At 35.7% G+C, this 26,261-nt stretch overlaps 1 protein-coding gene across 7 annotated transcripts in view; it reads left to right on the forward strand.

Moving 5' to 3' along the window:
- Window positions 1-26,261, forward strand: part of DPF3 (double PHD fingers 3) — a 406,354-nt gene that overhangs the window by 324,954 nt on the left and 55,139 nt on the right. For 4 of the 7 annotated variants that reach the window (XM_051977667.1, XM_051977669.1, XM_051977668.1 and 1 more), the window contains one exon: window positions 13,861-13,989. In XM_051977667.1, coding sequence (XP_051833627.1) covers window positions 13,861-13,989 — 129 coding nt within the window. Of the gene's footprint in view, window positions 1-13,860; window positions 13,990-17,131; window positions 18,669-26,261 lie in introns of all 7 variants that reach the window. The other 3 variants (XR_007950650.1, XR_007950649.1, XR_007950651.1) reach the window with 1 other exon arrangement.

Genomic DNA, 26,261 nt, shown 5'->3' on the forward strand with positions numbered 1-26,261 from the left:
TGGGGATAATTTATATGAGTAAACCTATAAAGACCAGGAAATGCCAGAGTATAAGAATAAAGGCCATTTATCCCAGGCTTTGATGTTCAACTTGCCTTCTGATTCAGCTGTCCCCATAGTCTTTATTGTACCACTTTTAACCCTCTCTCTGCTCTGCTCCATATCTATCTTGCACTAATCTCTGCAGCTGCCTGCTCTCCTCCCCCATACCACCCTTTTCCCTTCTAACCCTCCCACTTCTCTCATTAAATGCTGGGTAGAAGATAGCAGGAGGTGGGTATGGTCTCCAGCTGGCTCTGTCTCATTTGTGTTATGAGAAGCCATATCCACCCTTAGCCCCAGTGGGCTCATCACGTAGTAGCATAGTATGAGATTCTCTCTCCTTTTGGGAAGATGGGTTCCTTCCCTTCCTTTTCCTCTTCTCCTTTTGTTGTTTCTCGTCTTCCCTAGATGTGCTTTGCACAGCAAAGTGGCAGCAGGCTGGAATTCTTTACACTTGAGAGATGAAGTAATAACAGGTGGCAAGACCAGAGGTAGCCAGAGCCCAGGATTCTGGTTGCCATAGAAACATGTCAGACCTGTGGAGGGATGAGAGCTGTCAGCAGCGGGGGAAACAAATGAGAGGGACGAATGGAGGCACGTCTCCTCTAGGTACCGGCAGCTGCCTCCAAGGGCCACAGACCCTAAATAAGCGTGCCAGGTGAAAGACAATCTTTGAACCAAAGCTGTAGTTTGATGTCAGACACAGCTAGTCAGGGAATAGTTTTAGGATATAGGGGCAGAGGGATGGTGGGAGGTCCTGGCTTCTGCTGGTTGTTTAGGATGCATGTTAGTATTTGTATTCGTGGAAAGGAAGTAACCAGTCTTTGAGTCTAAGACCTGTTTCCCTAGACTGGGAGTTTGTGAAGGCTCAATTCTGATTCTATTAAATTCTGGCTCTGGACGTATGTAGCAGGACCCACAGGGACTGAAGCAACATGGTGTCCCTCCCACTACTTCCAAACTGACAGTGCCCAGTTTAGAGAAAGAGAATCAGGATATCCTGTCTAGTGATTGACTATTGAATAGCTTTATGAACTCAGACTTGCAATTATTTCTGCAATGGTATTTTACACTGATTTTTGGAGAGAGTAAAAACTGAAATAATTTTCAAAATGACATGCCAGATATACTTCCTATATGCAAGTTTCTGTGCTAGGGACCGAGAGGGAATAGAAAGATAAATTAGACTGGGTGCCTGTACTCAAAGAACTTGCAATCTAGTGGGGGAAATAACATACAAACTAAAATGAGACATAGACCTGTTTCTCTATTGTATAACATTTGGGACATTTTCCTTCTTTCTTTTTTCTCGTTTGGTTTGTTTGTATTTTTTGTGAGTTGTATTTTTTCTGGTTCCTGTTGTCTTTTCCTAAAGTAATAATAATGAGATTGAGAATAGTAATGATAATGATAATGTATGTCCCTTAGGGTTTTCTCTTCAGATGAATTCCCAAACTCTAAAGGTTCTTTTTTCTTTTTATCAACAATGACTTTGTAGCTCATATATGACCACAACTCATGAACACAACTATCAAATCTAGCATGGTGTACACTGCCATTGAGTCACCATTTTCAGTCCTTGCCCTCCCTTGTCTTTGTATGCTGTAAGTGAGGACTTAATTTCCTCTAAAAAGAAGTAAGTTCACAATATGCCAATTTACATATAGTGTATAATTAACTCACAAAAATTTAGATTCTAGTTCCTGGAAATATCTGAATTTTTTGAAAAAGAGCCATCAGAGCTTAAATTATTAAAGAGAACAGCATAGAGTAGATGATTGCATTAAGGGCAGAATTTTTAGGTGGGGAATTCCTATAATCACCAATTAATAAACATAGAGCAACAGTGTTGTACAGTGGATAGAGTGCTGGCCTTGGAATTTAGGAAGATCTGAATTTGAATTCTGCCTGAGATCTTGGGAAAGTCACATGTAATCTCACTATACCTGCTCTTTAAAAATGACCTGATAACATTACCTACCTCACAGAATTGTTGTTGAGTCATTTTAGTTGTATCCTACTCTCTGTGACTCCATTTGAGGTTTTCTTGGCAGAGAGATTAATTTGCCATTTCCTTCTCTAGCTCATTTTACAGATAAGGAAACTGAGGCAAACAGCATTAAGCGACTTAAGTGATTCATCAGAGAATATGGAATAAAATTTTGTATGTGTAATGATTTCTAGAAATTATTTGCAAAGTAATGTCATATGCAGAAATTTCTTGAATGTGACTAAGTGACTCAAGGGAGAGAGATCGGAGGCAGGAAGACTTGAGTTTAAATCTGTGAAGTCCAAATAGCAAATGATTTCTCTTATTCTTGCAGAGAATTGTCTGCCTCCATGAAGATGAAAATCAATGACTTAGAAACTGGTTAAACAATTCAAATAGCAACTGATAAATGGATTAAACCTCTATAATGTGATTCCAGAAGCTTTTGTCTTCCGCCTAGCTCAGGTAAGTTTTTCTATTCCTGGAGGCAAAGCAGAGGCACCAAGGAAGCGAAGGCCAGAGGGAATCATATTATAGTGGGTGAATCCGTTTATCATTTGCTGTCTGGATGGTGTTTCTGCTCATATATCTGTTTCTTTTTACAGATTTAGTACTCTGTGGGACCCTGATTATAGATAGTCAGTGAATAATGACAAATAGCACTAGATTGTAGAGTACTATGAATAGATAGAAACATTGATGACTTATGCTGACCTCATAATAACTAAGAGAAGTTTATCCTCTGTTACAAACAAGGAGTGGGGAATAATTTTTCAAGATATTCCACACAGAAATGCCCTTAATTGTGATAAGAAGACAAGAATCCTTCTGTCCTACACAAAATAGCTGTATTTAAGGCCAAGATTTTATCATTTGCATCTTAGAAACTTAAGTGTTTTTGAGCAAAATAGCGTGCTTCTTTAACCACTAAAAAAATCCTCTCCTGGGCATAAGGGTTCTGGAGTACTGGATTTTATTCAGTCCTAAGGGAGACTAGCCTCTAATAAAAGGGGTTAGACTCCCTTTTCTCATTCACTTTGGTTAATTTGACCTCTTGCCCTCATATCAGCATCCCATGATTATTGGCTTAAAGCGTAGGATTTAATCATGCCTAATTATTTCCCTAAAAAGAAAGAATAGAAATGTATTTGATATACAATATAAACTAAAAATGGGACAGGTCCAGACTTCTTCTGTACCTTTAAACTCACAAATCCACTTCTAAGGCTGAACTCATTCATCTCAGGACTGATTGGTAATTGATCACTTATGCTCAGGCACAAGTAACAGAAGAGGCAGTCAGGACTTTGAGAGCCAGATTCAGACAGGGTTTGGCTTTTAAGTTTTTTTCCTCCAAGATCTTAATGGAAAAGAACCACATTGGTAGGTTTTGATGCTGAAAAAGGGAGGAAAAACATGGAGTACTTAATTGTTTGTGTTGGTCTTACATAGGTCTGCTTCTTATAGATATTTTTCTGATATGTGGAAAGCTTAGAGTCAAGATCATATTTCTTAAAAAATAGCTAACATTAAAATAATTCTTTAAGGTTTGCATAGAACTTTGCAAATAATATCTTGTTTTAAAGTTAACCACAACATTGGGAAGTAGGTGCTATTGTCCCCATTTGTTTTTAGAGATGAGGAAACTGAGGCAGATTGAAGGTAAGTGACTTCTCTAGAGTTACTCAGCCAGTAAGTGTTTGAGGCCAGATTTGAATTTGAGCTTTTGTGACTATAGATCTTGTATTCTGTCCATTATACTAAGGAGATGCTCTATAAAAAGCATATCTGCTTTACACATTGAACAGTTAATAAAAATATACTATTTGTGGCTCAGTGGGGACATTTTTAAAACTCACAGTATTTTGGGATCTGGTTTCAAGTGGGATTATACTGAGTAGCAGCATTGTATAGAAGTCTAAGGGTGAGATTTTAATTAAAGAAGATCTGGATTCAAATTCTATTACTGATGCCTTGCTAGTTGTGTGACCATGTATAAATCATTTAATTTTTCTGAGACTTTGTTTCTTTATCTGTTTTATTGGGAAAACAGTTCCTGTTATGTCTACTTTACTAAATTGTTGTGAAACTCAAATAAGACAATAAACATGAAGAACTTTGCAAACTTTATTGCTTTATAACACATTCAATCATGACGATAGACTAGAGCACTGATCAGAGCCTTCAGAGTTCTTTAGTTTGCTATTTCTCCATTCTTTGGGTCTCCATGCTGATGGTAAGAGGGGCATTACTAAAACCTACAATCCTTTCCTAGGGCATATCTTTACCTTTTTGCGTTAATAGGTTTTTCATCTTGGTTCTTCCTTTCTCTCTTACCCCCTTAATGTTGTGTATCTTCTTTCTCAATCTATTTTTCTTTTGGGAATTTGAGTCCATGGCAATGTATCAGTTTGAAGAATTGGGTAAGAATAAAGGCTTTAAAAAAGACTATTTGAAAGGGAACAGTAATAATCATTTTAAAAGTAACTAAGAATGACTGTCTCTATATATTGTATATTGAGATAATTGGCAATGTTTTGGTCTATTTTCTCAATAATGGTGGCTTTCATTAAGTCATTCAAACTAACTTTCCCAGTACTCTTATGACTAAACATGCATTTACTAGGCAGGTAACTGTATTTAGGGGATTAACCTATAGCAAAATGATGGAGAATAATGGCAGTTATTGTTGTTTGTCTTTGTGAAGTCAATTTGTTAGTGTAGGGCTTGAACCTATAACTTTATCTTCACTAGTACCCATTCTAACAAACTGAATTAATTAGTCTGGCCACATGTAGATGATAGGAGCCATCACAGAGCACATCTTACCCATAGGCATGTAAAATGTCAGAAATGAAAGAGATCTAAAAACAAATGGAAAATTCAAGCATGTCACTAAGAGGTCACATTTATGAGTTTAATAACTGAGGCTTTCTGGTTCCCCGTCTGACTTCCTCTACCTTACATGAGTAGAAAAAAAGCCAACTCTATGCTCAGGGTACCTTGTAGGTTTCTTAATGACTGAAAACCAAAGTTCTTGAACCTAAACCAATCTAATTGTTTTTATTAGTAAGAGAACAAAATTTATCCAAAGGCAAGGCATTTAATTAAATAGCACATGCTAAGAACTATAGAATAGACCATCCCTCCCCTCATAAAACTGCAACATATATTTTTTTTTTGTTTGTTTTTTCTTTTTTTCTTTTCTTTTCTTTTCTTTTTTTTTTTTTTGCTGAGGCAATTGGGGTTAAGTGACTTGCACAGGGTCACGTAGCTAGGAAGTATTAAGTGTCTAAGACCAGATTTGAACTCAGGTCCTCTTGACTTCAGGGCTGGTGCTCTGCACTAACTAGCTGCCCCTGGAGCATATTTTTTTAATTTACAAAACACATGCATGGGTAATTTTTCCAACATTGACCCTTGCAAAACCTTTTGCCCCAGATTTTCCCCTTCTTCTCCCCATCCCCTCTCCTATCTGGCAGGTAGTCCAATACATGTTAAATATCTTGAAATATATGTTAGATCCAATATGTGTATACATATTTCTATAGTTATCTTGTTGCACAAGAAAAATCAGATTAAGAAGGAAGGAAAAGAAAAACTGAGAAAGAAAACAAAATGCAAGCAAATAACAACAGAGAGAGGTGAGAATGCTATGTTGTGTTCCACACGCTGTTCCTTTGGTTCTCTCTCTGGGTGTAAGTGGCTCTCTTCATCACTGAACAAGTGGAACTGGTTTGAATCCTCTCATTGTTGCAGAAAGCCATGTCTATCAGAATTGATCATTGTATAGCCTTCTTGTTGCTGTGTATAATGATCTCCTGGTCCTGCTCATTTCACTCAGCATCAGTTCATGTAAGTCTCTCCAGGCCTCTCTGAAATCATCCTGCTGGTCATTTCTTACAGAACAATAATATTCCATAACATTCATATGCCATAACTTATTCAGCCATTCTCCAATTGATGGACATCCACTCAGTTTACAGTTTTTAACCACTACCAAGAGGGCTGCCACAAACATTCTTGCATATACAGGTCCCTTTCCCTCCCTTAGGATCTCTTTGGGATATAAGCCCAGTAGAAACACTGCTGGATCAAAGGGTGCACAGTTTGATGTCTTTTTGAGCATAGTTCCAAATTGTTTTCCAGAATGGCTGATCTATTCACAATTCCACCAACTATGTATCAATGTCCCAGTTTTCCCACATCCCCTCCAACATTCAGCATTATCTTTTCCTGTCATCTTAGCCAATCTGAGAGGTGTGTAGTGGTATCTCAGAGTTGTCTTAATTTGCATTTCTCTGATCAATAGTGATTTAAAGCACCTTTCATGTGACTACAAATAGTTTCAATTTCTTTATCTGAAAATTGTCTATTCATGTCCTTTGACTATTTATCAATTGGAGAATAGCTTGAACTATTATAAATTTGAGTCAATTCTCTATATATTTTAGAAATGAGGCTTTTATCAGATCCTTTGGATATAAAAATGTTTCCCCAGTTTATTGTGGAGCATATGTTTTTACAAATAATTATTTACTCTTACTGAGAATGCACAGGTATCATGCATGGTAGCACTTTTATAGGAAATATATATGATCATGGCATAAGTGGGTAGGGACAACTCTTGCATTGTAGGGCTATAAATGTCTTTTACTTATGTCATTGTGTTTCTTTATTTTGACATGCTCCATTTTAAGTAATATTGTGTGATAAGCTTGAAGCAGTTTGTCACATCCTTGCTTCTTTCTACTAAATATTGCCTTTCTATTCTGAGTATATCACTTGATTGGTCTTGTGGTCACAGCTGGGCATTATTTCCCATTTTCAACTTCTAGAATCTATTGTTTCAATATCACTTATAGGTCATCTCAGCTTCTTTATGATAAAATGTAGTGATTGTAAAGCCTCTCCCTGGTAAAGGCTAGCTGATAGTTTTTTAGACATATCTAGAGATTATGAGTCACCACAATGTGCTAAGAAAAACTAAGCAGTGAATTTATAGAATAGAATTAAGTATTGCCTTTTGCAGTTCTATGACTGGGGCTAAGACAGTTATTTGTTCCAGACAGCTATGACCAGGGGTTAGAAATTTCTTACATCACTTCATGCTTGATATGCAAATGAATTTGAGCCAGAACAAGAGAAAAAATAGGCTCAAGGTTGTTATTCTTTACCCATAGGTCTTGTATTTTGCATTTATTATATATATCTATATCTATCTGTGTATTTATCTATCTCTCCATACATATACATTTCAATGACAACAACAAAACAAAACTCTAGTTTTGGTACTATATATTGGCTGTTTGATGAGACTTTTACAAATAGCTGAGAAAAGAAGCAAAGTGTTACTTATATAGATCCAGTAAGAATAATGCCTTCAAAGAATGTTCAAGTCACTAAAGAATTTTTCTCATTTCACATATCAATATGTGATTCTGTAAGCTGAGTTTCAGCAATATATGAACCAAGAATTACTAAAAGAGTAGACTGGTTTTTGAAGAGGCAGAGGAACCAGGGATCAAGTTGCCAATACTTGCTGGATTATAGAGAAAAAAAGGGAATTCCAGAAAAAAATTCTGCTTCTGCTTCATTGATTAAACTAAAGCTTCTGACTGTATAGATTACAACAAAAATGTGGCAAGTACTCAAAAAAAATGAGAGTACCAGATCATCTTGTCTCTTGAGGAACCTGTATGTAGCTCAAGAAGCAACAGTTAGAACCAAATATGGACAACTGATTGGTTTATGGTTGGAAAAGGAGTACAAAAAGGCTATATATTTACTTAATTTACATGCAGAGTACATCATATGAAATGCCAGTCTGGATAAATCAAAAGCCAGAATTAAGGTTGCTGGGAGAAATATCAACAATCTTAGACATGCAGATGATACTACTCTAATGGCAGAAAGAGAAGGGGAATTAAGAAGCCTCTTAATGAGGATGAAAAGAGGACAGTGTCAAAGCTTAACATTAAAAAATGAAGATCTTGGCAACTGGCCCTATCACTTCCTGGCAAATGGAAGGAAAAGAAACAGAAACAGTGGAAAATGGAAAATGGAAACTTTATATTCTTGGGCTCAAAGATCATTGCAGATGGCAACTGTAGTCATGAAATTTAAAGACATTTATTTACTTTTGAAAGGAAAGCTATAAAAATCTAGACAGCATACTAAAAAGCAGAGACATCATCTTGCCAACAAAAGTTCACACCATCAGAGCTGTGTTTTTTCCAGTAGCAGTGTATAGTTATGAAAGTTGGAATATAAGGAAAACTGAGTGCTGCAGAATCAATTCTTTCAAATTTTGGTGCTAGAGAAGACTTTTGAGAATTCCTTGAGAGAGACAGCAAGGAGATCAAATCAGTTAATACTTAAGGAAATTAGCTCAGATTATTCACTGGAAAGTCAAAAACTCCTTTGACCACCTAAGACTAATTGGAAAAGATCCTAATGTTGGGAAAGATTGAAAGCAAAAAGGAAAAGGAATGATTGGATGATTTGGATAGATAGTGTCAGGGAAGAAATGAAAATGGGTTTGGACAGACTTTGGGAAAAGGTAGAGATAGAAGGCTCTCATGTTCTATGGTCCATGTAGTCACAAAGAATTGGACATAACTGAACAACTAAACAACAATAACTACTGCTAATACTGGTACTTCTACTATTCTTCCTCCTCCTCCTCCTCTTCTTCTTCCTTCTACTACTACTATTACTACAAAAGTAAAATTTCCTTAGGCTTCCTGCCTAAGAATTAGCAAATTTGTATTTTAGTTCTGATTCTGTCATTAATTAGTTGGGATCTTGAATAAGTCACTTAAATCTCTGACTCAGTTTCTTTGTAAAATATATAATATTAAAATAAATATTAATTATTTATTAATAATTTCATATTTTTGATGAACTTTAGATAAAAACGGTCCTGGAACAAGTCAGTATTCTATTATTACTTTTTAATATTTAATTTAATTATATTTCAATTTTATATTTAATTTTTATTTTATTTTCAATGGACTTTTAAGTAGGTGGGTAAAATAACTACTTTTTGTAATTGAATAAAACTATTGGTCTACAAGCTATTCTATTCATCAAAAGAATCTTTTCTTTAATTCCTTTTTTTGTACATTTTCCTAATACATCTAGATTTCAATAATATTGGGAACCTTTCTATCTGATCACAGCCTACCTATAATTTATAATTTGAGAGTTTTGCCTAGGGCTCAGGAAGATTAAGTGATTTGCTCATGGCCCCAGAGCTAGTAAGTATCAGAGGTGGTATTAAATCCCAGGGCTTCTTAACTTCAGGTCCAACACAATATATCTACTATATCACATTTCCTTACTATTTTTCCAGAAACCATATAAAAACAGTCATTATATCTATACATATTATTATGATATGAAAGCCACCCATATCAGCATCATCATTTCTTGTTCTTGGATAATTCAGGAAGTAAAGAGGGGAAACTGCCTTTATGATGAGTAGTCTAGGGAAATTCTTCCTGATCCCATTTCAAATGTTTTCTAGCATGACTAGTATAACTACTGTGACATTCCTCAAATTGCAAAAACAAAAAACAAAAAATAAAACACCAAACAAAAATCCTGAGTTTCTAATTAGAGGCTTTTAATCTGTATCATTAGGCTGAATAAGAATAGTCTAATTGTTTTAAGGCAGAGAATAACCAGTTATTCTTTGAGAATCATTAAAAGGGTTGCCATTAATTAACTAAAAAATAAGTTAACATATGTAAAGTTCTTTGCATACCTTAAAGCATTATATAAATACTGATTGTTATTATTACCAATTCATTAATTCATTCATTAAATATCTTCTGTGTACAGAATATTTTGTCAGATGTGGGAGTATAATAGGAATAGGGATGAAAGTGGTAGGCACAAAATTTGGTTAAGTGATTAGCAATTAATTGAGAAAACAGTCCCTGCCCTTACTAAGGTTTCATTTTGGGAAGGGGAAACACATACCCCGATTATAACATACAACTACACAGGATAAATGCTAGCACAAAAGTGTTCCACTCCTGGTTATATGCTGTATGGAAGTCAAAGACAATGAGCAAGCTCCTATATGTATCAAAATATTCAAAGCAACACTTTTGTGCTAGCAAAATGTAGAAACAAAATAAGTGCCTAATTATTGGAGAAATGTATGAACAATTGTGTTATAATAATATAAATGTAGAAAAATGATTGCTGTATTGGGTATGAATAGTTAAGTAAATTTCCACATATAATTAAAATTGTTTTCCCAAATGATTGGATAAGTTTGCTAAAAAATATTAGAGTACCTGACTTTCCATGAATTCACCAACATTGACTCTTCCTCTCCTTCCCTCCCTTCCTCCCTCCTTCTCTTCCTTCCTTCCTTCCCTTCCTTCCTTCCTTCCTTCCTTCCTTCCTTCCTTCCTTCCTTCCTTCCTTCCTTCCTTCCTTCCTTCCTTCCTTCCTTCCTTCCTTCCTTCTTTCCTTCCTTCATCCGTTCCTCCATTTTCCTCCCTCCATGTCTCCCTCTCTCTTCTTCCCTTCCTCTCTTCCTCCCTCCCTCCTTCCTCCTCCTCTTCCTCCTCCTCCTTCTTCTTCTTCTCCTCTCCCTCTCTCTCTCTCTCTCTCATCATATTTGTCATTTTTGGGTATGAGGTGAAATCTTAGAATTGTTTTAATTTATTAAAAATGTTAATAATATGGTGCATTTTCATATGATAGTTTACATTTCTTTTGAAAAAATAATTCTTATACTTTTTTCCCTTTTTATTGTTGGAGAGAGTGACCCAGAATTTTGTATATTTGTTTCAATTATACATATATGTATACAATGCACACACACACAGGCACACACATACACACACATATATATTGGAAACTAGATTTTAATAATGACTTCTTTTTTTTCAATTTAATTCAACAAACATTTATTAAGCATCAACTATCTACAAGGCATTGGGAATGCAAAAACAAAAAACAGATAGTTTTTTTCATATAAAAAGCTTATATTTTACTAGAAGGAAGTGAAAAACACAATATTAAATAAATCAGAGAAATTTTATCTTCTCAAGAATTATTGCTCATCTTTCCATACATCAGAACTCTGTATCACCTAGGATATATATCAAAGACACTGGCTATATAATTTTAACAACAAATTTTAAAAAGTTATAAATACAAATTATAAAATATGTCATAAAAACAAATATATATACAAATGTTTAGAAATTTTAAGTGTGAGAAAGATTATAACCAGAATTGTATCTAACCTTCACTGCAACTACCAATGACTTCTCACTTCTGAAAGTAGTATCAATATCATTTTATCCAAACAAAAAACCAATTAAGCTATCTTTTCAAGTTTTCTTCATGTTCTTCATAAGACAAAGTTTAAAGTAACTTTTTGAACAAGATGATCATTTTATCTTTTGTACCTTTTTTCACCTTTTCTCCCTCCCTCTTTTGTTCATCCCTTTTGTTTTAATTTCTATCTCTGTCTTCTCTTTTCTTAAGTCATCCTTGAAAACCAGCTTGTTCATCAGATTCATTCCACATAGAATAGCAATTAAAACTTTCAAAACTTCCAGTCTAATGGCCATTGCTCAGCACTTTTCTTTATTTTTTTAATTTTTTGGTGAGGTAACTGGGATTAAGTGACTTGCCCAGAATCACACAGCTAGTAAATATTAAGTGTCTGAAACTGAAAGAGAAAGAAGAGTCAAAGATGATTCCAAAGTTGACAATTCAAGGATGATTGTGGCTGGTGATACCCCGACAGACTTAGGAAAGTTTAGGAGAGGGGTTAGTTGAAGGAGAAAGATAATGAAATATTTTGATTTATGTATAGCGTTTGAGATCTTTGTGGGATGTTCAGAAATATCTAGTATATATTTGATGATGTGAATCTAAAATTCTGATTAAAGATGAGGGCTAGATAAATTTGGGAGCTAGTTGCCAAAGACATCATTGGATAGATTGGAGTAGTTTAGATCACTGACTAAAAGTGTGTAGAGAGAAAAAGAAACCTTGGTGGACCTCAGTGTATAGGAGATGAATGATGATCTAGGGGATTGTTCCAACATGTAAAAGGAGAATTTAGGTGAGAGCAGTCTCATCAAAACCAAGAGAGAGAGAAGAATATTCAGGGGAAAAGGTTTGTTCAACAGGGTTGAAAGCCACAGAGAGGTGGAGGAAGAGGAAAACTGAAAAAAAAAAAGGCCAATGAAGAAATCATGGGAAAAATTACTAGATCAAGAATGATATTTAAGTGTGAGATAGAGTATCAATTCCTAATTATATTTTGATTCTTTCATTTTCCCATATATTTAATTGCCTTGGCTTTCTGGTGATTTTTTTCTTCTTTTGATATTTATACCCTTAAAGAGTAGTTCTCTTTTGAACTCTTAATCCCAAGGGTGGGTATAAGTAGATTGGAGGAAAATGAAGATTCATGATCACGAAGGAGAGATTAGTGTTGGTTTCTTAATAAAGATATACTTCAGATTCTGTAAATATTTTAAAGAAAGGTGAAGGGCAGAGCACAAGCATGAGAGCAGGAATATCAGTCTTCCTCCCATTCAGTAAAAGACCTTGAAATTGAAAAATAATTTTCCGGAAATAAATAAATATATATATACACACACAATTTAATTAAACAACCTATTAAATTCCTACTATGCACAAGGTATATTAGGCACTGGGGATACTAACTGAAAAGTGAAACAGCATTGATTTGTTTGATTGATAGAGAGCCTAGAAGGAGACTTAAATCAGATTTGAGTATTGGAAGTTTGAGAGTGCTATCAATAGATATAGGGAAGGTAGAAGCAGTCTTCATTTCATTAGGTTAATAATAACATTAAAAACACAAAGGATGAAGGAAAGAACAGGTTAAGGATTGTAGATCTGTTCTATAGAGTAGACAATGGTAATTGAAAAGTTAGCTTTGAGCTTCTTTGTAAGGGAGGATTTCCTGACTTCATTAGAGAGTTTTTTCCTCTAGCTTCTTTTAGTGTCCTGGGATGGAGCAGTGGTGGGATCTCATTGGTTACTTCTGAAGTGATGAAAGAGGCTAAATGATTAATGAAAAAAGCTCCAGTCTGATGATTTCCTCACCAGATCAGAGTACCTGATTCTAGTCTTGGCTCTGGGAAATACTAGAAAAGTGAGGTCGAACAAGTCATTTGGCCTCTCTGAGCCTCAACCCAACCCAACCCAGCCCAATCCAATCCAATCCAATATTCATCCAATAAACACTTATTAAGTATTATGCTAGGCACCCAGTGCCTACCCTCAAGGAACTTACAATATATAAAAGGAAGCTGAAAAACAAGGGTTAAGGAGGAAGATGCCCAGGTGGAAGGGTATGGGCAAGTGAAACCTGATAGGAAATGAAGAGATAGCTGACCTGGCATCCTTAAATAGAGATTCTGGCAGGAGTTCTTCACTCTCTACCCTCTAATCAGATGGAGTTCCCAGGGAGTAGAAGGTACTGATGACATGTGAGTTTAAGGGCTAAAGTGATCTTGTGGAATGAAGAATTTCTTGGTGGAAAAGTCCAGAGGAGTATAATGAAATAAGACTACATCTCAAATAAAAATAGTCCTCATTATGCAGATAGATGTGTCAACAAGAAAACAAGAAAAGAAGTTAGCAAGGGATTAATACTATGAAAACAGGATAAGGGAAGCCTAGCACAAGTCACTAGATTTTCCTAAAACACTCTTACATACTTTATTTTCTATGGTGTGGGATAGAAGGAAGGAAAAGACTTAATGTATTTCATTTCCACTTAAAATTGGGATTTGATATCTCTTCCACAGCCCAGAAAGGACCAGATGGGACTGTTATTCCCAATAATTACTGTGACTTCTGCTTGGGAGGTTCAAGCATGAACAAAAAAAGTGGCCGGCCAGAAGAACTAGTGTCCTGTGCTGACTGTGGACGCTCTGGTAAGTGTGACCCCTCCTTTGCCCTCTGGGAACTTTCTTACCCAAGCTCCCAGGACCAAAGCTATTTTTCACTCTTCAGCTATCTAGGATAAAATGCAGGAGGGGGAATGATTCAGAGTAGTAGTAATGGTGATGATTCTGACTTTTTTTCAGATCTTAGAATTTTGTGACTTAACTTTAAAAAATTCTAAAGGATGAGAAAAGTTACTCATATATTTCTGGCTTTTCCACACGCAGATATCTTTGGTGTGTGTGTATGTGTCTTGTTGTTGTTATTGTTGTGGTTGTTGTTGTTACTATTGTCGGTGTTGTGAAAGACAGTAAGGTGGAACCAGAACACACTGAAACACAGCCTCCTTGTATTCCTTTATTGGTTAATGGTGCATCTCAATATGCAGAGTTGTTGGATTAATTGAAATGATTGGGGTAGATATGGGGGAGAAGGGAGTCAGTGGGGGAAAATATCCAATAATGATGTTGGAAAACTTGTTATGTCTTCAAATTGCCATCAGTTTGGGCATTAGCGACCCTTGGGTTTTTTGGTAGTTGCATGAACAACACTTTCATTGGCCATACATTCCATACATTTTCTCATGTAGACCCAGAACAAAGAAAACACAGCAGACTGAAAGCTAAGAGGTAGGGACTCTCATAGCTTAGATGCTTCTAAGTGGTCTTAGTAACATTTTTTAAAATTAGTTCCTATTTTCAAGGACTTAAAGAAAGTGCTCCACTTTGGTCTTATTCTTTCTCAAAATAAATTTAGGTCTTTACAGTTTTTCTCAAATTGTTTTGTTTTATTTTGCTTTTTGAATCCTACCTAAGTCATTATCTGTAGTTTATCAAAATTGATCAGGACAAGCTATTTTACATAATTGTATTTTATTGTTGTTATAAATAGACTCCCAGAATCTCAGAGGGACTTTAGGGACTTTAAATGTTTTGAGTTCCAAACTTAAATGATGCACTAATCTTCCTTACAACATCCTTATATGTGGGAACTCATTGCATTACATGGTTGCCCATTTCATTTTTAAAATAGCTTAAGTTCTTCCTTATATTGAACTAAAAGGTAACCTTCATCCATCTGTCCTAATTCTTCCCTTTGGAGCAAAGCAAAGTAAGTCCAAGTAGTGAAGGTGAAAAGGTGACAAGAGATTTCAATATCACCTAAATACTGCACGTGTTTCTGACCAAAAGCTAAAAAAACATTTCAGAATGTTTTAGGCAGCTCTGAGCATAGCAGTGAGGGATGGTCCCCTTCACCTTTCTTTCCTCTCTCAGCCTTCATGGGGTAGGTTTTTACTCCCTGGATTGTTCTCACTCCTTATTTCTTCCCTTGCTTTGTCTACTAGTCATTAGCCTGCACCTTTTGTTTTGGGGTGTCAAGGATGATATAGACATAGAGCTAGAAGAGCTGGCAAGCCAGCTATTGACAAAGGACTCCAGTTCCCAATCCCTACAACTTCAACATTAAATCAGCAGACCCAGTGACAGAGTGATTCTCTTGTATGTAGTTTTACCCAATTTCTTCTGGAAGTAATTTGTTCAGTTACTTTTCCAGACACAGTCTATAATTGTTATATGTTGGACTTTTAACTCTGACAGGTGGTAGCTTGGGGAGACAGAACTTGTGTAATTGCTGGACTCTGATCAACAAAATGTTTTTTAAAAAGCTAATAACACACATATTTCTTTCTACATATAATATATATGTATTTTTATGTGTGTATATGTATGCAAACATATTAAAAACTCACACACTCCATGCCCAGAAATATACAATATATAGAGATGCTTCAGCACAGCAAGCAAAGACATCTATTGCAAGTAGTAATGAGTAATGGAGGAACCAAGAGTGAGTAAGTGACTTTCCACTTGAAACTTCTCAGCTATCCTTCTTCAATTTGCTTTCTTATCTTTAAAAAAATATAGGTAATTATCTTATGCTCCCCATAGTTTTTTTCCCTCAAACTCAGCTAGGATTTATTTGTATGGACCATTCAACCAATGTCTATCTCAAATATCTGTCAAATAGCTGTTTGCTTCGCGATTGGCTTATGGCTCCGTTTGTCAAGCTTGGGAAGACAGGTTGGATGATATTCCTGGATAGCTTTTCTGGTGTCTCTTCAGGGAAGAGATAGGATCCAAGAAGAGCTATTTAGCCTTTCCCACTTTTCATTCTACCTCCATTATCCTTTAGGGTCTGAGATACTTGAAACTGGCAGCTTCAGTGACTGGGATTATAATAGCTTGAGGCACTCCTGGGGTCCAATATGAATGTGGAGAAGTGTCAGTTGCAATTCTGTAAATTTTAGCACTTTATACAATGATAAAATTTCTTCATTTTTAGTCCCTACTGTTTCTCACCTGATGTGCCACCTTTGATTGGACTTAATACTGCTTTGAACTTTTGAGAGTTCTAAGATTCCTGACTAAGGGCATTTTAAGTGGCTGAAATGGGTTGTGTGTCCAGGGTTAGAGGGTCTTGGTCTTTTTTTCTAATCACATACAGGAGAATACAACTATGTATTCTCTGACGACTCATTAGACTTTACAGTGAGGTTTTTGTTTTTGGCGGGGAAGGAGGTCGAAATGAATTACATGATGTGGGGGTGAGAGAGCAGACAGGGGTGGAAGGTATAGAGTGAGAAATGGATGAAAATAAAAATAAACTGGGAGAGGATTAAATGCCTCTAATGGGCTATCTGACAGCAATAAATTTGTGAAACTGGCTGCCAAACTGAAGGACAGTCGTTGTGCAAAGAGCCAAACAGCCTTTAAGTTGTGCAGGCTTATAAGCCGTCGGGAAAACATTCTCTTGGCTGGGGTGTGAATAAGAGTGGGAAAAACACATTACTGACCCTTTCACTGCCAGAAGCTCTGGATACTTGTATTGTAGTACAGGTATCTTTTCTCCTTAAAAAACAAGCAACAAAACAAATCCCCTACCTGTAAAACGTTCCCGTTGTCCTATTGCACAATATCATGCCACAAGGTGATGTACATTTCATCCCTTTAAATCTCAAAATAGTGCATTGTCTGACAGTGGTAAGAATAACCTTGTAATAATATGATATTAATATGAATAATGCTGTCTGTTGCTTAACCCATGTGCTGATATATTCATCATACATGTCAGCTCATTTGGGAGGAGAAGGCAGGAAGGAGAAGGAGGCGGTGGCCGCAGCGCGAAGTACGGAGGACTTGTTCGGTTCCACGTCTGAAAGTGACACCTCAACTTTCCACGGCTTTGACGAGGATGATTTGGAAGAGCCTCGCTCCAGTCGAGGAGGACGCTACAGTGGCAGGGGCTCTCCCACGGCAGATAAAAAAGGCGGCTGCTAAATCCATTCAACAAACTCTGGCCCATGGGCGGTAGCCCTTTGTACTTTGGTTGTTGTTCTGGTCCCATTAAAAAAAAATAGAACTTTAGATTACCTCTTCTCTCCCACCCACCACCTTCCCTGCCTTTTCCTCACATCCTCCATATTCTCATGTCCCTTTCCCTTTCCCTCCACACTCCTCCCTCTCATTACAAGTTTTGGTGATATATACCAAAAGCACAAACTTTAAAAATTCAGAAAACTCAAAAGATGACTCCCTCTCTCCTCAGAGAGAACTTCAATTTAAAGATTTTTCTTCTGGAAATCAGAAATCATGTTGGTTATTTTTTGGGAACAAACAGCTAGGGTATGTACATCTTCCCTAAACCATTAAAAAATTTAAGTGGAGTCATGTTTTTCATTTTTTCATATTTATTGGCAAAATGATGAGAACACTAACAGACAGGTTGGAGAAAAACAACCAACAGAAATAAGGTTTTAAAAATTATTATTTATACAATCTAGATATTATTAGAAATAGATTCTTTTAAAAATAAATCAACTTAATACCATCCCATCTAGGGGAGGAAAAGGCACTGGAAGGAGAATTGTCCCAAGGAAACTTAGTTAGGGTGACTTCTGTGATGTGAAATTTTTGATTTGGTGTCCCATTCGATGTCTGTGGATCCTCACCCCATCCAGCAGTCACACCTCTCCCTTCTTTCCCTTTCCTTCTTTGCCCTTCCCCTTCTTCCTTGACAGCCCCTGTCAGTTTGGAAGCCACAGCAGCTCTGGAGAAGTGACAGGACGGGAAAGGCCAGGTTTCCATGCATCCACCTTCAGACACCTCAGTATCCATCCAAAAGCAATCGCCTCCTCTTCAGCTCCTCCTCAGGCAATGCTGCTGGCTTTTCCTAAAAAAAAAAAAAATAAAAAAAAATTGTTTTCTTCTTCTCACTTCTCCTGTGGGTGAAGAGCAATGTCCAAGGGCAGGAATGGAATAGAAGTGGAATATTTGGAACTCAACATTGATGAAACAGCCAGAGGACATGAATCCTAGAAGAAATGAAAAGGAAATATACCTCACTTGTACATTTCCCATCCCATTTTAGAAAATGTACATAAATACCCTTTGGATTGTCAGGCCGTCCGTATTTCTTCTTTATTCTCCTTCTTCTTCTTTTTTTATATGTATATAGTGCCGGCCAGGCACCTTGTTTTATGTTTCCAATAGCACATCCCGAAATTAACCAAAGCAATACTTGCTCAACTTTCCTGGGCGACAGAGAAGAGAAGTCACCTCTCTGATTGGCTGTCCCAAGAAAGAACAGATGAGCAGTCCTCATTCAAAAGGTATGTCTAGCTTATATCTGTTTTGTATTTTTGGTTCAGTCATCCCACCATGATTTTATCATCCCTTTCCTCACCCCTTACTTCCTAGTAGATTGTATACCCATAGTGAGATTTAGTGTTGAAGTGAATTCAACATATAAATCTTGTCAGTCAACAAGCATTTATTCGTCTAAGTGGCCATTTTGGCACATGGGGCTGAGACAGAAATATCGTCACATAGTTTGCTTGGAAAAGTTGAAGCTGTTTGGAAAATTTGGAGGATAAGGCAACTTGAATAATATGAGAAAATGTTTGGGTAGGTAATGCTTTCTATTTTCCCCATTCCCATAGCCAAACCTGAAGTTGGATTCCACAGACCGATGATTGGGAATAGATAAAGTAGACATAGCTGGAGTTAGAAAAAGGAAGATTAAGATAGGTTGTGCTTTTAGGTTCTCTGGGGCTTTTTCTAGCTACCAATATAAAGCTGAACTAGGGACTATTAAGTTTTTAACTCTGAACTTTCAAGTTTTCAAGAAACACCAACTCTGAAAGCAATGATGACATCTTAAACACTCCCAATAGTACAGGCCTAGAAATGTAGTTGAGCATTGAATCAGATAGACTACTCTTAATGGGCTAATGCCTCTGGCATATTAAAGGTAAGAAGGAAGAATAGGTTTGAGCAATAAGATCTTTTAGCTTTTCCTAAATTATATCTTTCCTCCTTAAAAAAATAGATTTTTTTAAAAAAGAAGAAACTTATGAATTGTCTGATCCATGTTTCTAATTAGACAGATGAAGAAATAGAAGTCAAAAAAGATTAAGGGACTTCCCTCATGTCACAGAGTTGGTGGGCGGCAAAACCTATACTGGAACCCAGGTCTGAATCTTGGTGTCCTTTCCAACGTAGCTTTAAATGGACCCTTTGTGTTTATGTATGAACTTAAGGCAGGAGGTGCAGTGACGTCGGACTTATGTTTTTATTCTACTGTAGATCAATATATAACTTCTTCAGATGTGTGGTTATATTTGGAAGAACAGATATGATCTTATTCTATTGGGGAAAACATTGAAGCTTTGTCTGGCAGTGTTCCTGGAAATAGGTCATAGTTAAAATTATAAAATACACCTGCATGCTTATCCATGTTGAATAGACTTCCATAGAGGTGAAACAAGTCCCTCATGCCCATATTGCTAATGGGCATACTCTTTTCCTTGCTATGTTCTCTTGTTATATTCTATTTTGTCATTTCTCGTTCCTATGGCTCTGACATTATTTTAGTAGCATTGGGGCTCAGGCAACAGTGGTGAGATGGGAGCTTTTCTCATTCAGCTGATTCACAGAGTTTCTTGAGGTCGGATTTAAAGAGTACTACAAATGATTTTGAAGGCTTTTTCTTCTTAGCCAATGTTTGCAATTTCTGAACTTTTCAATAATAGCTTGTTGTTGGGCTAGATGTGGTTTTTATCTAATAATTAGACAAAACCCACAACTTTCCCATTCTATCTTGGGAATCCAATAGGGAACAATGAGTGCTGGGTTTTCTGAATTTGTCATAGCTCTTAAATGCCCAGGGAATCCTGATCTGAAGGCTACTGTTGTTTTGTACTTGCTAATCTGCACTAATTTCTATTATAGGCAACTTTTATCTTTGACTTCTATGACTGGGATATGGGGAAGGAGAGATGATAAAAGCTAAAAAGTTGCAGAAGCTAGTGATATTATATAGAACATGAAAATCTCATGTTACTAAGAATAATTTCCAGTAGACTCAAAGACTATTATATCTAGGAGGTCCTTTTGGCATCATTTAAGTTAATCCTAAGCTTTTACAAATAAAAATACTGAGACCTGTACAACCTCAAGAGTATCTACTATATTCAGGCAGGAGAAAGGAAGTAATGCTGTTATTATTATTAATAGTTGATGTTGACATTACTAATAAGTGATATCTAGATAACACTTTAAAGTTTACACATTACTTTATGCATATTATTTCATGTACTGCTCAATATTACTCCTGTATTACCCATAGAGAAATTGAGACTCAGAAGGTTAAAGCGATTTGTTCCTGGTCACACAACTACTAAATGTCAAACATACTATTTGAATTTAAGTGTTGTTGAGTCTAGAATTCTGTCCACTATGCATACTGCCAGTTTTGAAGGATAATATCCCAAAGAAAAGGGGCAGCTAGGTGGCACAGTAGATAGAACACTGGGCTTGAAATCAGGAAGCTTTATCTTCTACAATTCAAATCTGGCCTCAGATACTTAGTTGTGTGACCTTGGGAAAGTCATTTAACTCTATTTGCCTCAGTTTTTTTTCATCTGTAAAATGAACTGGAGAAGGAAATGACAAACTACATCAGTGTTTTTGCTAAGAAAACCCCTAATGGGATTGTGGAGAGTTGGACATGATTGAAAATAACTGAACAACAATAGCATCTAAAAGGAAAGAAAGAAACCCGTCACTAACTCAGTTGTATAAATTTGGCAAGTCTTAACCCTTTATGGATTGTATCTTCCTAACCTGTCAAATGAGGGAATTAGGCTAGGTGAGCTCTATGGTCCCTTCTATATCTACCGTTTACAAGTAGGAAGTGACATAGATTGATTGACAAAGAAAGGTAGGGAATAACCATTGATAAAGTGCCTATTATATGCCAGTTAACTCACCATGTACTTAAAAATATTATTTCATAAGCAACAGATTATAAGGGTTTGTTTTCTTAACCAATCTGTTTTCATTCTTCAATTCATTTGTTTTGTACATCAATTCATTCAATTTCATTCATTCATCAATCTTTTTCATTTTATTGGATTGTTTAATCCATTCACATTTAAAGTTATGTTAGATTTATATTTTTCTCCATTTCCTCCAAATCCTAATAATGTTTTTTCAAGTTATGATTCCCCCTTTTTCTGCTGTAAACACAATATTGTATTCATTCAGTTACTTAAGTTTTTCTTAAAGTGACCCTATTCCCATTACTTCTTCCTCTCTCTCTTGATGCCCATTTATCATTTCTTTTCTTATTTCCTTTGGTGTTTTGTGTATTAATTCCTTTTTTTCTCCTGCTTTTATCCAATTATATGATTATTCTCTCCCTTCTTTTATCCTCCTACTTAGTCAAGTAGATTCCCCTCTCTTTTCCTCTTTTTCAATTAGTCTTTCATTAGTTTTTAAAATCTTATTCTGGTATTGATTTTTTAAAAAAAGGATTTTTTCCACTCTCTTCATTAGACTAATATTTTATTTCATCCTCACAGTAAATCCTATGAGAGGAATGCTATTTATTATCCCCATTTTACAGTTGTTTAAACCAAAGCAATCAGAAATTAATTAAATTTCCTGGGATCACACAGCTATTAAGTATCTGAATCAATATTTGAACTCAGATTTTCCTGATTCCAAAGCTCTATCCAACTGTGCAACTTAACTCAACTTACAAAGTAGCTAATAGTTGTAATATTTTTATCTTTTTTTTTTTGGAGAATATAGTAGGATAGGGAAAGTATAACTTGTTTCTTGCTCAAAGTTATTCTGAAAATTAGGATAACTTCAAAGACAAGCTTTACCCAAAATAATTTAAGTATATCAAAAGGGACTTATTACCTTCTAAATCAGTGGACTCAAGTTTAAATTCTGAGTGCCAAGTAAAACTATTGACTCCCTCCCTCTGTCCCTTGCCCCCTTCTTTCCAAACTATCATTCATTAGAAATTATTTTTATCATGTCTTGGAGGAATAATGTTGTTTCTGTAGTTCCTGAAAAATGACAGAGTCCCTTTGGTGGGTGATCTGGGATGTGAATATAACTAAGAATAGTTTTCTTGCATATTAAGGCAGTAACCTTGAACTTTTGTTTTTGGTGACAGTAGGAGAGGAATAAAAACTCATAATAGTGGGGCCGTAGGTATAATGGCTCTGAAGAAGGAAGCTTTCTGTAATACAGAGAATAATGAATTAAGAATCAAAAGACATGGGTTCAAATGCTGACTCAAGTCAGGTTTAATAATAGGGTTTAATAATGCCTATGACACCCACCTTACTGGGATGTTGTGAAGAACATAAAATTTTGTAAGCTTTTAGGTTTCATGTAAAATATGAGCTATTATTAATTTAGAAGGACTAGGGGTGGTTAGATGGTGCAGTAGACAGAGCACCAGTCCTGAAGTCAGGAGGACCTGAGTTCAAATCTAGTCTCAGATACTTAATACTACTAGCTGTACTAGCTGTAGTCACTGAACCCCAATTGCCTCTTTTTAAAAAAGGATTAAATCAGGAAGCGACTGACTGACAAGGAAGGAGTTACATCCAGCAATATGAAAATGATGGATCCTAATTTTTTTCTGCTTAGATAAATGAAGGTCTTTTTGAAAATTGCACTGGAGATAAAAATGCACATTTCATTTAAAATATTTTAGTTTTTAATAATGCAATGTATTGCTAGTAGTTAAGGGGTGGTTTCAAAAATAAATACGATTTGTCATATAGTTAATAGTCTCCTATTAAGCTTTATTGTTTACACTTTGCAAATAACCATGACACCCAATGGGCTATAATCTTATGCTGGATTTTTACAGCACTTGAGAGGCTAAAATATTTATTTCTCAGGCATAACCATAAAATTTAGCTTAGTGACTTTCCTCTTGTAGTATTTGAAAAAAAATCATATCTATTCCCCATTCATAGGGCAGCTGAGTGGTATAATACATAGTGTACCAGCCCCAGTAAGATTCATCTTACTGAATTGGTATCTGGCCTTAGGTGTTTACTACCTGTGTGACCCTGGTCCAGTCACTTAGCCCTTTTTGCCTCATTTTTCTTGTCTGTAAAATGAGCTGGAGAAGAAAATGAAAAATTATGTCAGTATCTTTGCTAAAAAAATTCCTAAATGGGCTCATGAAGAGTCATGATCAACAACTCTCATAGATGTCTTCTGTTACATCTGATTATAGTTTTGAACATATAGTTTTTATGAGGATAGTTTGGGTAAAGTAAGATGTTAGGGATCAATCTTTTGATTAAAATCATTTAATTGAACTTTATAGGAAATTGAGTTCCTGGTACTGGTACTATCTGAGTGAAGTGGTTGTGGGTTACTTCCTAAAGGCAGTGGACTCAGGTTTAAATTTTGGATGTCAAGCAAAATATTGACTCCTTTCCTCTGTCTCTTGCCTCTTTCCTTCCAAACTATTACTCCTTAGAAATTACATGTATCTTGTATATACAAGACTGGTAATGGGGAGGAGGCAGCAGTTAAGAAAACTGAGTTTTTGACCTAGCTTAAAGGCAACATACTTGTTAAATGACTTTTAATTCATAATTAATTTAATTAATAATTGATTTAAATAACTATCATTAATTAAAGTAATTTAATGAATCATTTAACTTTTTTATGCCTTGCTTGATAGGAAATAGATATTTCTACTTTTCACCTGCCAAATTAAATGATAAACTGTGAAGTAACTTAGTTTAGTACAATGTTGTCAAAGTCTAATAGAAATGAAGCATATTGACTTAGAAAACCATAAATTAATAAGTATGTTTTATGCTATTATTTATTTTGTTCAACATTTTATAATAATAATTTAATGTGGTTGGGGCTATATTGGGGAGTCTGGAGGAGCTGCATGAGCTAAGGGGCCATGAGTTACCTCTGGTGTAGTGGTAGATAACTGAATTTAAAGACTAGAAGATCTGAGTTCAAGTTCTGCTTTTGAGACTTGCTGTCTAGGTAATGCTGAGTAAGTCACATACCTTTCAGGAAACTCTCTGAGCCTATAAATTGCAGAGAGGGTGCTGACTTGCATTGATAAAGGGGATTTCCTCACCTGGGAATATCCTTTAATTAAAGAAATAGTAGACCAAGATCTTATCCCTGTAAGAAGTCACTAGGTAAAGTCTGTGAAGGACTGAACAATTTTCATTAAACATCTATCCAAGGATTTTTTTTTTGCATTGAAGAATTTGGCCATGGAGATAGCTACACTAGAAATAGGTAATCTTGAGTTTGAAAATGGACATTTTTTTAAAAAAGACTCAATATTGACTATTTATGTGAACAATCAGATTGACTTTCTTTGAACTTTTCCCAGGAGATTTTTGTATGTTTGGAAGTGGAAGTTTTGTGTTTAATTGGAAATTGGGGTAGTTAGTGGAAGAAAAGTGAGAGAAGTTATACCTACATCTTTTTTCATAGCATAAGCCCAAGGACATGTATTTCTAACAATGAAACATTAGATCATTATATAATGAAAGGCTTATAAGCTATCGAAAAGATTTCTTTTTTCCAGTTTATTTATTTTAATACACATTGTTTTATGAATTATGGTAGGAGAGAAAAATCAGAGCAAATGGAAAAACCATGGGAGAAATAAAAAAACAAACAAACAGAAAAAAAAGCAAACGTAGCATGTGTTGATTTACATTTAGTCTCATTTTTTTTTCCTGGTTGCAGATGGCATTTTCTGTCCACAAAAGATTTCTTTAAGAAAAGCCACCATACTACAAATGGAGGAAATCCTTCTGATTGAGTGACAATTGCATTACAAAATGGTTGGAAATAGGGAATGACTTCTGTATTGTTATGAGCCTAAAAAGATTTGAGATAAGGTTTTTGAGGGGAACTCAGGGCATCCATTTAATTGGTGACCCAGAAGTTAGATCTGATTTGTAGTTTGTCTTATCTCTGTCTTTACAGACAATAATTAAACAACAGACATTTTAAAGTGCTTACAATGTGCCAAACAGTGTTAACAGAATGGATTTACAAATATTTGATAACGATCCACTTACTTAAAGTGTCAGTTATAACCACATTCCTTCATTTCATGAATACTGTTGAAACATTGATTGTAGACATAGTATTTTGGTGAACACAAAAATGTATAATACATAATTTATGGCTAAAAGATTTTATAATCTGGTTGAAAAAAATAATACTACATACTTGAAAAATTCAATAGCAATGTGAGTTTAAGAAATTCCTCCAAAACTATCTGATATATTCCAAGGACTCTCCTAAGTGCTACTGTTATAAAGATAGAAATGAAACAATCCTTAGCTTCAGGGAGTTTATATTCTAAGTGTGTATGTGTGGTGGGGGTGAGGAGATTACAGAAAAATAAATGTTAAAAACACACACTGGACAGAAATAAATTGGGGGTGGGGGTGGTCAGAAGCACTTAGTAAGGTCAGGAAAGATTTCTGTAGCAGTGTTACATGAATTGAGGTTTGAGGAGAGCCAGGGATCCTACAAAGTGAAAATAAGGAAGGTTTTGCAAAGACATGGAGGCTGGAGATGAATCATTATATACATGTATTAGCAAGAGAGTCAATTATACAGCAATGCAGAGTGTATGGAGGATAATGTACTGTTGAACTGGAAAGATGGACTGGAACCAGACTGTGAAAGAATTTAAATTCTAAATAATAACACAGGCCTAAATTTCATTGATTTCCTAAGGCAGTCTATAATTGAATAATTACTAGGGCCTGAAACACTTTGGGAAGGCATTATGGAGGAAGTCTTTTAGTACAATGAAATAATTTGGAGAGTCTTTTGAAGTCCCGTGGGATTTGCCCTAAGACCAAAGTATTTGT

Source organism: Antechinus flavipes, chromosome 2 (genome assembly GCF_016432865.1).
Source record: "Antechinus flavipes isolate AdamAnt ecotype Samford, QLD, Australia chromosome 2, AdamAnt_v2, whole genome shotgun sequence".
In the NCBI taxonomy this organism is placed as follows: Eukaryota; Metazoa; Chordata; class Mammalia; order Dasyuromorphia; family Dasyuridae; genus Antechinus; species Antechinus flavipes.